Here is a 15,415-nt window from a genome sequence, read left to right as displayed (position 1 = left end):
ATCTATCAAAGTGGTTTTTCGTGCACAGAAACTTCCACAGTACGTGTCTTTATATCAAGTGCATTTAGAGGTGGAGCCATATGTTTTTGCTCCCATCATCTGCAAAAAATGCCAGCGGTACGGGCACGTTGATAAGCATTGCAGAGCAACAAGTCCCAGGTGTGGGAAATGTGCATTGCACCATACTACGGCGAACTGTACTGAAACTTTCTTTCAATGTGTGCATTGTCGCGGTTCCCATTCAACTGGCAATGTGGATTGTCCAACGCACCAACAGCAGGTCCACATTAAAAAGATAATGAGCCACCAGAATTTATCTTTCAAGGACGCTGTTCAAAAAGTCCAACCTAGGGAATATAATCTAGTGGACACTTCTCAAAATTTTCCCCCTTTAAATGGGGAGGGGCAGACTCCTACACAGTCGAATCCCCGTAAGAGGAAATTCACTCAAGTAATTTTAAAATCCCCGAGACCAGCACCAGCCCCAGGATATGATAAGGAAGGTTACCAAAATTTGGTTCGCGAGCTTCCCCGCATGGAGATGGCGGCTTCAAGACTTACACCTGTTTACGGCGGCGCAAACCGTCGGATGGAGGCACCTTTTGACGAACCTGTTGCCACGAGTAGCGCATCCATGGCGCAGCCACTTTCGTCATTTCATAGGCAAAGAGAACATCTTCAAAGTGGTCTTTATCAATCTATTCAGCAATTAGTACAACTATTGGGTGATCACCCCGCGTTAGCGCATAATGTATTCCAGTTAAGGGACAGGATTTGTAATTTTATTCAATTCTATGATCAGAATCACTCAATGGAATGCTAGAAGTCTCATGAACAAGCGTCATGAGCTATATAAATTAATACAGGAAACAGTACCTCACTTCGTAGCTATACAAGAAACTTGGTTTCATCTAGAGACTCGCATCAAGTATCCAAATTACACAGTTTTACGTAATGATGGACCCGGTTACGGGGGGGTTGCCTTTTTGGTCCACTCATCCGTGACATATAGCATCCATTTGAACATTCAGGCCATACCCCATACATATGTTATAGGATTATATTATATGCATTTTTTACTTGTGAATATCTACTGTCCTCCTGAATTTTCCATTACTGAGAGACAATGGAACCAATTCTTTCAACAATTTACTACCGAACCATATGTTTTTATCTTTGGGGACTTTAATCTTCATCACACCCTGTGGGGAGGACATTTGGATACCCTTCAAGGTACACAGTTCCTTAATGAAGTAAATAACCATGCTTTCGCTATTTTGAATGATGGCTCTCCTACGCGTTTGACTGCGCCTTCTGCCCCTCCTAGCGCAGTAGATTTAACATTGTGTAAGCGAAATATGGTGTCTATCGCTACATGGCATACTTTGAGTGATACTTATTCCAGTGATCATTTCCCTATTGTTATTACTTATGGAGTAGGCAGACCTTTTTCTCCACCCCCCCACACTGTTTCACATAACATGATTCGATCTTTAAGGAGTTTTAAACCACAAATATATACCGCCTACATTGAGGACGCGTTACAAAAAATACCGGTAAATACTTTTTCATATCAAACTCTAATGCAGATTTTAACAGCTTATATTAACCTTCATCACCCCATCAGCGCTTCACCTCCTTTATCTTCTAGAAAACCTGTGCATGTTAAGTGGTGGGATGAAGAATGCCATTTGATGATTCAAACTCGTAAAGTACTGTTTCGACAATATAGGCAGCACGCAACACCTGAGCATTACTTCCGGCTCAAACGACACATGGCACAAACCCGCCGACTTTTCCATCAAAAACGGCGTGACGCTTGGAGGGAGTTTATATCGTCCTTCACGCGCCAGGTTCCGATTGCAGACTTGTGGAATGCCATCAGGGCAATCACAAGAGTGACGCAGCACTCCCCTGCCAAGACCATCCCAGGTCAAGTATTATCAGATTTTCTTGTTAGAGAAACGCCAGATTTTGTAGTGCCACAGTATGTTCCTTACCAAGACCCACTAGACACACGTTTTTCCGTATTGCTACAACCCTGCGACTATCAGGAATTAGAAGCAGTACTCCGCTCATGCTCAAATTCTTCCCCAGGTCCAGATAATGTTTCCTATCAAATGCTCCAATTACTACCTATTCGCGCAAAGAAGGTATTACTAAATAGGTATAATGATATTTTTCGCAATCACAGTACACCTGTTAGTTGGAATGAATTTTTCCTAATCCCCATTCTTAAAAACAAGCAGTTACCCACAGAGGTAAGTAATTATCGCGGTATAGTCCTCGGTTCGTGCATCCGTAAAGTGTTTCTAAAGATCTTACTTCGAAGAATCCTATGGGTATTAGAATACTATAACTTGACGCCTCGATATCAATATGCCTTTTTTAAGGGACGCAGTACATCTGATGCATTTAATAGTTTTGTTATCGATTTACTTTTAGCTCGTCATAGAAAACATAGTACCATAGCGGTTTTTCTTGATATTCAACGGGCTTATGATTCCGTACCTTTGCACATCTTATGGGAAAAACTTGCAACTCTTAAGATGCCTGAGGGATTTATTAGCATTCTCCGACAACTTCTGACTTATCGAACACTACGATTTAAATCGACGCCTTGTACACTCCAGCCCCGGCAGGTAAGTAATGGGTTGCCTCAGGGCGATATTCTGAGTGGTATTCTTTTCGCTCTTTTTATGAAAGATTTTGAAACGGTCATTTTACGTCATGCTCGCATACAGGCGTATGCTGATGATTTTTTGATTTATTGTACACACGAAGATTTACAGCTCTGTAGACAACATATTAGTCTCGCGCTTTATGAAGCTAGAACATGGTTAGAGGCCCATGGGTTAAATCTTTCCATAGCGAAATGTCGAGCAATGATATTTACACATCGCAGAACCTATGACCGATCGCCACTTGCCTTTGATCAGTATGAAATACCAGTGGTTAGCCACCATAAATATCTTGGGTTATTTATCGATCAAAAACTTACATGGAAACATCATTTTTTATATTTGCGTTCGAAGAGTGAAAGGTATATTCAGGTTATACAGGCCGTAACCCGTAGGCAATGGGGGGCAGATCCCGTTGTGGTGCTATCTCTGTACAAAACCACTATTCGGACGATATTGGATTACGGATCACATATTTTCGACGTAGCATCTTCTACTAACTTACATATTCTTAACACTTGTCAATATCAAGCAATACGATCCTGTATTGGAGCTTTAAAATCCACACCTACCAATGCCCTCCTCGTTGAAGCCTGCGAAGCTCCCTTACAAGTACGTAGAAAAATACTTGCAACGAAATATTTACTTAAAAAGTTTTCATTCACAAGTCATCCTCTAATTCCGAAGTTACAGTTACTCTCGGAGTATTATTCAGTTAGGCGCCAGGGTTTAAGCAGATTGCCTGCATTGTTTCATGCATTTAATACATTAAAGTCGAAGCAGTGTACCTTAATACACAGTGCTACTTTACTACCCTATACTTTACCCTATCCGGTTTCTTGTTTTAAGCCTCAAATCATTTGGCCTATGCGTAATGGCTCTACTACATTTCCTTGTCTGCAGGGGATCGAGATATGTCCAGTTAAACGAGTGAAATTTTCTCATATTCCACGAAGCATAAACATTTTTACAGATGGGGCAAAGAACATTAATGGAGTCGGTTCCGCTTATTATATACCTTCTCTAAATTTTAGTGAACAATATGGTTTGCCTAGTGACGTTTCGATTTTTACGGCGGAGCTATTTGCCATACAGCAAGCCTTACTTTTTGTTCAGCGAAAGGGATATACGCGAGCTACAATCTATACGGATTCGCTGAGTGCATTACAATCTTTGGTTTCTGATGAGTTATCCTATAATTGGTATATTTACAATGTCAAGAGTATCCTTTATATGCTTGACAATGTCGGTATTTCCATAACTTTAGTATGGGTACCAGGTCACGTGGGTATCGCCGGTAATGAAAAAGCAGACTGTTTTGCAAAACAAGCTTCTCATCTTCCTGTTCCGAATACTAACAATATGGTTCCAGCTTCTGATTATGTAGTTATTTTTCGACAGGAGGGACGTTCAGACTGGCAGAATTTCTTCCGACAAACTGCACAAGTCAAAGGTAAATTTTATTATCATTTACAACCAAGCCTTTTAGTTAAACCTTGGTTTATACGAGGATCTTATACTAGACGACATATTATTAACATCATTCGGTTACGGTTTAATCATGCCCTCACACCACAATATCGATCACGGTTCCATTTAACGCAAGATACCAACTGTTTGTGTGGTACAGATATCCGTAATGGCGATTCTAATCACATCCTCTTTGAATGTTCTTTGTATGCTAACCAACGTAAAAAACTTATGGCTAACCTCCAGCGACTTAAGCAGGTTTTTCCTACCAGTGTTTCTTGTTTGCTCTGTAATCCTACAGAAGAGATTATTAGAGTGCTAAATTTGTTTCTAGATGAAGCCAAGATCGTGTTATAATTTTGTCTATAATATCCAGTGAGAATTACTCATGCTTTCTCAGGTTCCATTTGAGTGATTCCTCATATCATTAGTGTATTACTTGTGAGTGCTATTTTGGATTCTTCGTGTGGGTGACGCTTTAAACGCAGTGTGATTGCAAGATTGGAAGTTTCCTGTATGACAACAGTCTATACTAGCAAAATGGGGTAGTTATGTGATATAGTGAAGTTTCGTGTTTTGTGTTTTTCTACTTGCAAGTTCAGGCATCAATTATTGAATTGAAGTGTTTTCATTTATACTAGTGTGTTTACATGTGTAAGCGAGTATTGACTGGGTGAAATGTCGTAGACACAGCCCAATAAGCATCAGCAAGCAAGCTATCTGTCTTTACCTTGCTGCAGGTTGTGCTCCCAATGGTCCTCGAAGGAATTTGTTACATCTGCTGTTTTGTAAATATTTTCTATTATTCTTGTGTTAATTTGACTTTTTAGCATTTCTTAACATGTTCATTTATTATTTCTTGTGATTCGTTAAAAAGGGGTTCTACTGTATTTCTAATCAAATTATTTCTGCAATCAGTCTTAGAAATAAATGCAATATGTAGGATTAGTTATCAATGACTGATGATATGAGAAATTGCTTGTTAACAAATGATAATTCACATTACATTTATTCTTTCACCAACATACATTGGTTCCTAGTGAGCATTTTTATGTGGACTGAAAAGAGTTGAAATGAAGAAAATGGGCTGAACAATTTAAATAGAAAAGTTGCTGTAATGTCGATGTTAGGTTTGAATAGGTAAATATTATAAACTGTAAGGAAACCTTGACAAAATGTATTGGCACACACGTTTCCATATGCGATCTGCTGATATACTATCAAGCTTACACTCGTAGTTACTGGGACGTCACAAAACTTCCAGCATAGGAGAATCGGTCTCGAGAGCGATGCCCATCATCCCTCTCGAAAGAATTGGAGCATACTCAGGCATTTTAGATTACACGTTCCACTCATGTGTAATGGTGGTTGCATATGTAGCAAAACACATCTTTCCCAGTCACCAGTTCGTATAATGCACGCCTCTAGTATCCAAGTAGGTGTACATCCTATCTACAGTTATTCACAAATTATACAGGGTTATTCAGCTAAGTTGTCCACCTCAAATAAGTTGTGAACAATTAAAGGTACTGACACTCAATTTTCACTTTCCTTAATGGTATTAATGGGCTCACAGTTCAAAACTCTGTACTCTCCCAAGCTTTCAGTAACATTTATCGGCACACACATTTCCATATGAGAACCGCTGATGATATACTATCAAGATTACACTCGTAGTTACTGCGACGACGCACAGCTCGCAATACAGGAGAATCGGTCTCTAGATTCTCGCGAGAGTCTCGAGATCTGTGACGTCAGTCTCGAGAGTCTCGAGCGAGAGCGTTGCCCATCACTAATGTTAACACCCCCGGAATTGAAACCCAAATCCTTCGCTCTCTGGACAAGTGGATTAACTGTTCCACTCGAACAATGCATGATACACGCACACTCAACTCTGATGTTGATTTGGCTGTCTTCGGAGACACGTGTTTGTTTATAACACTTGTTTTTGAAGAGCAAAGAAATATTGCATGTTTAAGAGTGTGAACTTTGGAAACAGATAAAAAGACATATGGCATAAAAGCACAAATACTCTAAAATTTTGTAAAACATGTTTACCATTGTTTACAAAAATGAACAAAAATGCACTGCTTTTTCTGCCTGATATTACAAACAGCAGTACCAGATTAGTTCAGTCATTTCGCTGCTATCGACATCAAACTTCGCTCGTGACATTGCACTTCATTACTACTACTACTACTACTACTACTACTACTACTATTACTGGTGTTGCTTTGGATATGACTTCTAACTGTAAAAACTGTGTACTGCATAGGTTCCTGTTTCCATCTATCAGACTAATATCTTTCATCTTTTTTTACAATTTTTCAAAATCATACATTAGTTTGATGAATGGTGAACATTCAACATCAAGAATTTAATTGTTTGGTCCGTATTGAATAGAGATTCACAAAGTAAAAAATTGAGGTATGAGGGTCCACTCTGAACTGTTTGAAACTTGTTATGCCTCCTCCAGAAATAATATTGGTACAATGTCTATAATGAATTGCCACACAATAACAATTCCACTGTTCAGGAAACCAAGCTCGATAGCTGCAGTCGCTTAAGTGCGGCCAGTATCCAGTAATCGGGAGATAGTGGGTTCAAGCCCCACTGTCGGCAGCCCTGAAGATGGTTTTCCATGGTTTCCCATTTTCACACCAGGCAAATGCTGGGGCTGTACCTTAATTAAGGAAACGGCCGCTTCCTTCCAATTCCTAGGCCTTTCCTATCGACATAAGACCTATCTGTGTCGGTGCGACGTAAAGCAAAAAAAAAAAAAAAAAAAAAAAGAACTGTTCAGGAAGATACAGATTTTGTGATATCATTTCCTGAGGGATAGAAAAATGTGGGAAAGAATTGCAGAAGGAAAAAATGGTTTAGGGATCATACATTATGGTCAGTACAGAAAATTTAAAATCTTGGCAGTTACAACTGTGAGCGTATTAAAGAAAGGGAGAATCATAATATTTAATTTTCTTTCATGTTTAATATCAGAGGGACTGTGATTTAGAGAAAATCTACATATCTAGTTCCTCTGTATAAAGCAAGGGGTGGGTGGGTGTTTTATAATTTTTAAAATTGTAAAGTCATTTTATATACTGTTACAGATGAAGGAGGAGGAAGGGCCATTGTGCAACAAGGTCTTTCCTTCTGGAACAAAATGCTTACAGGACCGGTATCATCATTACTGGAGAATCGACCAGAAACCAGTTTGCATGCTACAGGATGCCAATGCTTGGCTTCAATAGACAAAAATATCTTTGAACTTCTCGATGTAAGTATATCTCAATTTCCTAAAGTAAACATGTATCTTTTATGGTCTTCTCTCATCAAATGTTATGCTGGCCTAGAATTTCTTGCATGATCTTGTTTCCTAATATGTTAAGAGTAGCACATGCTTTTCTTCCACAATTTTTATGTAAGTATTCGTGATGGTGATTTGCCAACCATGCCACATTGTGCTCCCAAAGTCATTCTGAACCATAAAAATGTACTCTGAAAACCATAAAAGTAGTTTGTGGATCATGAAATCTATAACAACCCTAAAAACATTAACTACTGCTTGGATTTTAGAAAGCTATTAGCTTGCATTCAGGAGATACTGGGTTCCAACCCCACTGTCGGCAGTCTTGAGGATGGTTTTACTAATCAACTCCGATATCACCTTCGAATGTCGACGAGAGAGCTCGCTAGTGCACATAGCGAGAAAACTATACCGAAAACGATCAGTCGCATTCTGTGGCAAACATTTCAGTTTTCTTATTCAATCAGTCACCTAACCGTTTATGTTCAAGTTTAAAAACTTCATGTTTATTCCGTACTGAACCGAGAATCTAATGGAAACAAGAGAGGTCCACCTATTCAATACCATATAATGTTATAAGAAAAATTATAACATTTTATTATACTCGGTACCGGTTTCGATGCTGGTGTGCATCATCATCAGCCAAAAATAAGAAAAATATACATAGACAAAGTTACAATAAACAATGCATAAAGTACATACAAATTTTACAAAACTGGCAAGACCTAATTAAAGACGGGATCCATAAACATTAACCTATGACTTAAACTTAAAAAATAGCACCAACTGTCTTAAAACTACGTATACGTCCTCTTGATAAAAGTCCTCTGAATCTAAAAACATTAAACCATGTGCGAACAAAAGCCAATGTTTCACTATCATAAAAGTCCAAGAGCATAATTTTTAATTTTGTAAGAACATATGTGTAAAAAGTTTACTTGCTAAACATTCACTGAGTATTAGAGTAACCATTGCAAGAATTAAGAGACAATTTTTCTATTGGTTAAAAATGGCTGTTATTAAAATAACACAACCAGTCAAAAGACGTAAATTCCTATTTTACGTGATAAAACATATGTCTTCTCTAACATAGCCGCTTTCTTTAAGTATTAGATAACAAGATCTTTTTGATGAAAAATATTGGCGGACGCCGTGTTTCCAGGGTACTGTTCTCGGTTCAAACTAGGACTTTGTTTCTGCTTTGATGTGTGGCACGAGCTGATCCACAATGTGTTGTTCTATGAATAGCTCCTCCTTAATTTCTTCAGAAGGAAGAGAAGCATTTCCTGATCCTTCATGCCAGGCTGGTTCCTCTTTGATCTTTGTTTCCAGGTCCATTTCACACTGCAAGTGAAGCAGTTAGAAGGTACTAGGATTGTTGATTCCTTCCAATGTCCTTACAAGCTTATGGACACAGCGTAAAATAACAGAAATCACAGTTCCTCAATGAAGAAAATCTTAGAAAATTACAATTAACGGAATAAGCTGTTCCGTTAATTGTAATTTTATAGTGAAATCATTTTCTTTTTTGTCTCAACTTTAACTTAAAGGTTGTCCTAAACGTGTGGGAAGTATTCAGTCCCTTTGAACATATGTCTTATGGTCAAGCTAAGCTAGAATGATGGGGATAGTTTGCATTTAGGATTAAGTTTGGAGTCATGCATGCCATTACAGACAAAGCAGTACTTGGTTATTGTGTGGAACAAGGTTAATATAGAATATATGCAGTGCCTGGGGTATTCAAACATGTCCAACAATCAATGAGGTGGTGTTTTCGTACATGCATTTAGGTGCATGGTGGATATTTTGAGGACTTCTTGTATCACATTGTAGTACAGTGGAACCTCGATTCTCTGTTTTTGGAGGGACCATGGGAAATAAACGTACAACACGGGAAAACGGAAAATCCGGGAACGAATGAACCATCAACAATTTCACTAAACATCACAAAAATGAAATATGTATACTTATAATCTTACAAACACCCCTAAACCAAACGAAACTACAGCCCCAATGGGCCTTCCGCCTACCAAGCAACCGCTGCTCGGTCCGAAGGCCTGCAGATTACAGGTAACGCATGGTCAGTGTGACGAATACTCTCGGCCGTTATTCCTGGCTCTCTAGGCTGGAGTCGCCATCTCACCATTAAATAGCTCCTCAATTAAAGGTAATCGTAGAATGAGTGAACCTGGAACTAGCCCTCATATCCAGGTAAAAATGCCTGACCTGGCTGGGAATCGAACCAGGGCCCTCCGGGTGGGAGACAGGCAAGTTAGATTACAGGGCGGGCTTTAAACATTACTTACCGGCACGTGACTTTAAAATCTTGAAACTTTACACTCGGTTTTACCAGGGAAACTTCGTCAGTTTCCTCTGAAAACTTCTTTCAGTTCAGCAACTCTGATCAGCCAAACTCTTCGAAAAATCTAATCCCGTAACGCCAAGTCAAACAAGAATCGACCACAGTACGGTAGTTTTCACTTCTCTAATCTAATAAAATAAAGCACATTAGATACAAAAGCGCCTAACATGATGGCGAATTCTTTTTTTTTTTTAATCTTTCATTGTAATTTGGTCACCGGTATACTGTTCGTAGTCAGTTTATGGAAATCTTGTACCGCATAAATTAGGCCTATATCAACTTTTAAAGGTTATGTTGAACTCGAGAATACAGTATGGTTTCAAATGTGAATTTTGATTCTCAAGTTTTCGAATGCACTATTGTACTGAATAATTAGCGATTTAAACGAAATAAACAATCTCTTTATTGACAGTCGCCATTACATCCAAAGCATAAACAACAATTCTCTTCTCCCTGATCTTACAACACACACACATCGATCTCCTACATATCGATAGTACAGTACATCACTCCTTGTTTTGTTTTTTGTTTTTTTTTAATTTTTAATCGTAGTCCGACAAAAATCCCGGGGTTTTCCTCTCCTGTTCACTTCGTCTTGGTCCCGATTCTTGGCTCCCTTCTTCTTCTTTCTTCTCTGGTTGATGTTCTTCTTCTGGTTTCTCTGGTTCCTCTGGTTGCTCTTTCACACTCTCCGACTCGTCCTCAGACAACAGCTCATTAAAAGGCCGGAAGAAGGTAGAGTTGCGAATTATTTGTCTACCATCCGAAGTCTCTACTGTCACAGCGTTGCCATTCTTCTTGACGACTTTTAAAGGTGTGGTTCCAAATGTGGTCGAAAATTTATTTACTTTGGAATTACGCATCAAAACATTGTCGCCCTCTGATAATTTATTTTCTCGGGCCCCACATCTAATGTCCGCGTATTCTCCCTTTTTAAACTTTTGAATAAGGTCTTGTTCCACCACCTCTTTTCATATTTTTTCTGTTTTGTATGGGGCCAGGCCGGGAATTTTATCCCTCAATTTTCTGTTAAAAAATAACTCCGCCGGACTAACCCCCGTAGTCTGGTGCTCATGGTTCCGGTACATCATTAGACACTTGTTTAGTTCTAACTCCCAATCTAATTTCATGGTATTGGCAATCTGTAGTCGTTGAGTTATCCCTGGGTCCAGTCTTTCCACTGTGCCATTTGTTTGTGGGTGTAACGGGGTAACTCTGTGGTGATGAATTCCACACTGTTGCAGGTAATTTTCCATCCCTGCGCTGACAAAGTTCGTGCTGTTACATGTTGAGAGAACCTCAGAATACCCGTATATTGCAAAAATACCATCTAGGGTCTTTATTATGCTTTTAGAGTCAGTACTACTAAGTTTTGTTACTTCCATGAAACGGCTAAAATAATCTATCACAATCAATAGTTGTACCCCATTAGGGAAAGGACCCGGAATATCAGCAGCTATTCGTTCCCCAGGCTTTTTAGGAATTACTGTCGGAGATATTTTTTCGGGCTTCTCAGGTTTACTGGTAATCTGACAACCGAGACATGTTCTCGCTGTCCATTCTGCTGCTTTGTCCATTCCAGACCACCATACTTTAGATCTGAGTCTGTTTTTCATTTCCAAAATTCCCGAATGACCCTCGTGTGCCAAACTAAGGACCCTTTTCAGAATTACCAACTTAGTTTCTTTCAGCAATATATTGTCCATGACACATAATTGTAACATCATCGCCCGAAATGGAAGGAGGTCAATGTCATTACGATCCCAACACCCTGTTTGTAAATGTGACCGGACGTTTTTTAGAAGTCAAAAGATTGGAGTCTCAGAAGCCAACATTCAATTCTCGCGCAAGGTTTTGATCTAGGCCCAAAAATTACCTTGAGTGGTTTATAGTCCGTAAACAGGCAAAACTGCTTACGCGTCAGGAAAATCCTTAGACGCTCACACGCCCAGACAATCCCAAGTACTTCTTTCTCCGTCTGAGAGTACCTTTGTTCGACATCCGACAGGCTGCGACTAACGTAGCAAATTATGCATGGGATCCCTTCATTGTTCCATTGTATCAGCACTGCACCAAGTCCTTTTGGGCCAGCGTCTGGCATCACTATAGTTTCGTCCCTGGGGTTCAAAATATCCTAAAATTGAACTAGATGTAAGTACTTTTTTTATTTTATTAAAAGCCTCTTGGTGAATTTGTTTCCATACAACCTGTGCAGATTATGTGTAAGCTGTCGCAGTGGTTCTGTCAGGGTTGATATGTTCGGAATAAATCTACTTACGTAGTTCAGTAGGACTAGAAAACCTCTCAGCTCAGACACATTTTGTGGTCTTCTGCAATTCTTCAGAGCCACCACTCTGTCTTCGGTAGGCCTTAATGCCATTAGCTGATATTATGTGACCCAAGAACTTAATTGAAGTTTTACCATATTCAGACTTTTCCTCATTCAGTTCAATACCGTGCTCGCGAAAAACTTCAAGAACCTTTTAAAATCTTGAATCATGTATTTCTTTAGTTTACCCATACACCAGAATGTCATCAATAAATACGTAAACTGCTTTAGGAATCTTGTTCCTTATCAGATGCTCCATTATCTTTTGGAACTCAGGAGCTGCCTGATTCAAACCAAACATTGGCCTCTTGAACCTATATAAGCCTAAATGTGTGCTAAATGTGGTAATCTCCCATGAGTCTGGATGCAACTCCACATGGTAAAAAGCTGACCTAACATCCAACTTTGAAAAGTATTTGCTTTCACTAATTTCAGGGTGTAGGTCTTCCATGGTTGGTAAGGGATGACCAGCCTTAGTACAGCTTTATTTGCCATTTGCATATCGACACACAATTTAACGCTGTCACCTTTTGGAATTAGTTCAAGAGGGGAAACCTATCTTGACGGTCCTTCAACCTTTTCAATTATGTCATTTTGCTCCAGCTCAAGGATACGTTGTGCTATTTTTTGTTTCAATGCCATTGGCACTCTCCACAGAGGTTGAATAACTGGTGGGACTTTCGGGTCGATTGGTAATTTAAACTGAAAATTCTTTATTTTGCCCACCTTCGATGTGTCAGAAACCACCGTCTGGTTAACCTGCTCAGAAATTCAGATTCCCTGTGGGGAGCGTAGGTTCGAGTCCTACCGACTGCACCAATGTACTGAATAATTAGCGATTTAAACGAAATAAACAATCTCTTTATTGACAGTCGCCATTACATCCAAAGCATAAACAACAATTCTCTTCTCTCTGATCTTACAGCACACACATAGATCTCCTACATATCAATAGTACAGTACAACTATATTCAATTCTGCCCGCCACTAATCACAATCGTTGCCTACGAGATACACAAGGCCGGGAAATACAGCACACTAGACTCGTCCTCGAGATACTTCCGACAAGCGCCGCAAGAGTTCTCTTTACTAAGCTGTCTCGCCCGCTCATTGCAACACGTTCCAGTGCGAAAACCTATAAAAATTCATTAAAACTAGCAATTTCACAAGACACCAGACAGATGTGAGATAAAAAAAATAGACCAAGAGCAGTTGTATGACTTACTTTCTACAACGTATTTCTTACAATTTGTTTAAACGAAATAAGTAATTCATGAAATAAGCACAGAAGTTTCTGCCTCAGTATATCCGATAAACTGATCAAGATTGCGGTCATAAATAACTTTGCGTTTAATCACCTTTTCCTCCACCAAGCTCGATAGCTGCAGTCGCTTCAGTGCGGCCAGTATCCAGTATTCGGGAGATAGTGGGTTTGATCCCCACTGTCGGCAGCCCTGAAGTGGTTTTCCATGGTTTCCCATTTTCACACCAGGCAAATGCTGGGGCTGTACCTTAATTAAGGCCACGGACGCTTCCATCCCACTCCTAGCCCTTTCCTGTCCCATCATCGCCATAAGACCTGTCTGTGTAGGTCTGTGTCGGTGCGACGTAAAACAACTTGCAAAAAAAAAAAATTTCCTCCACACACCTGATGTTTCAACATTCGTATTGAAGCCGCTGTTTGGAGAGCGATGTTATGCCCGCTTCGCCGTAGAAAATCCTATATAATTTTTCAGCATCTTCTGATGTGGTACAGTTAGGCAGTGCTAGGATCTCAAATCTGTAGCCGGTAGGTGCTTTGCTGTGCCAGAGGATGCAAATTTTTAGCGTTGCTTCTCCGAATTTCACTCTTTCTTCCCGTGAGATTCGGTTTTTTCTAACAGGAATAAAGCTCCTAAATGATCATTTGTACCATTATTTTCAATTTGGTTTACATTTGGTCAAGTTCACATACCGGTACCTTAAATCATTTTTCTGATTTCATTACTGTATCATACTTCTCAATATAAAGACTGTTTTCCGTAATCTGGCATTTGAAATCTCATCAATATTATTTAGATTTAACATAGATACTCGTAGCCTTTCCTTGACATAGAAATGAGACTTGTAGGTACTTCTTTTTTGTTTGAGGGTGACGTAGATCAGTTATATGCAGAGACGAAGAATACATGTACGGTATCCCCTGCCTGTCGTAAGAGGTGACTAAAAGGGTAACACTCACTGAGGGTGGGAGACGCAGACGTAGAATACACTCCTTCCCCGGTATCCCCTGCCTGTCATAAGATGCGACTAAAAGGGGCAACCTAGGCGCGGACACGGATTGCCGCTTGGTATTATATGTTAGGCCCCCTGCGGATGGGAGGGGCTGAATACATTCACAGGTAATCCCTGCCTGTCATAGAAGGCGATTAAAAGGGTCATGTGGCCATCGGTCCCCTCTATATTTTTTATTCTTTTTGAGGGTTAGTTGTAGACTGATTCAATATTCTTGATGTGCGTGTTGCTCAGAAATGGGCCTCTTACGTGTGCGATTATGCTTGAAAGCCTGCTCGTGATCACCCAGGAATCCTGTGGGTGGAAGAGTCATGTACCCCTTGCAGTAGTATCCACCTGACAACACAGGTCCCCGCACAGCCGAATGCCAAAAGGACAAATTATTATTAATTGCTTTTTATTATTTTCTGTATATTTATTACTCTGTACATGCTATGGGGTACATGCGGTTGATTGGAGGAAGGGAGTCCTAGTGCTCTTTGCCTCAATCATTCCGTATTAGGCATTGTCCAACATCGGACCCTGGGTGATACCTGCTACGACCAGGTGGGTATTGCCTTGGCTACTTGGTTCGGCTACAGAGACCCCTGATCAGAGTGGGTGGCATTTGGGGAGGATGATTTCGGGCATGGCTTTGAAACGTCTTCAGCCTGCTCAAGGTGGTCCCCCCACCGAATTCTTTAACTTTTGATTCGTTGAGGGGTTCGAACCCCTGGGAACAAGCGCAGCATGAAGGAATGAGATCCAGCTTCCCTAGGTTTCTGATTGCTACCAGAACTGATGAGAGTGACTTCAAGCTGCTGAAGTCTATTTTGTTTAGTAGACACATAGAAGGTGTCTACACCAAACTGGAAGATCTGAAAAAAATGCACAATGGTAGTTTGTTTGCTAAAGACGCGCACTGCCGTGCAAGCTGATTGGTTGCTCATGTGCGACCACTTTGGCGATATTCCCATCAATGTGGAGGAGCACAAGACCTTGAATCTGGTTCG

The 15,415-nt window shown here is 40.0% G+C and overlaps 1 protein-coding gene across 1 annotated transcript in view; it reads left to right on the top strand.

The window, feature by feature from the left end:
• The window catches only part of LOC136863813 (HEAT repeat-containing protein 6), a 248,820-nt gene that overhangs the window by 100,750 nt on the left and 132,655 nt on the right, over positions 1-15,415 (top strand). Inside the window, exon 10 of the mRNA XM_067140151.2 lies at positions 7,262-7,428. Coding sequence (XP_066996252.2) covers positions 7,262-7,428 — 167 coding nt within the window. The remainder of the gene's footprint in view (positions 1-7,261; positions 7,429-15,415) is intronic.

Source organism: Anabrus simplex, chromosome 2 (genome assembly GCF_040414725.1).
Source record: "Anabrus simplex isolate iqAnaSimp1 chromosome 2, ASM4041472v1, whole genome shotgun sequence".
NCBI classification, from domain to species: Eukaryota; Metazoa; Arthropoda; class Insecta; order Orthoptera; family Tettigoniidae; genus Anabrus; species Anabrus simplex.
This window is presented reverse-complemented; position numbering and strand designations above follow the sequence as displayed.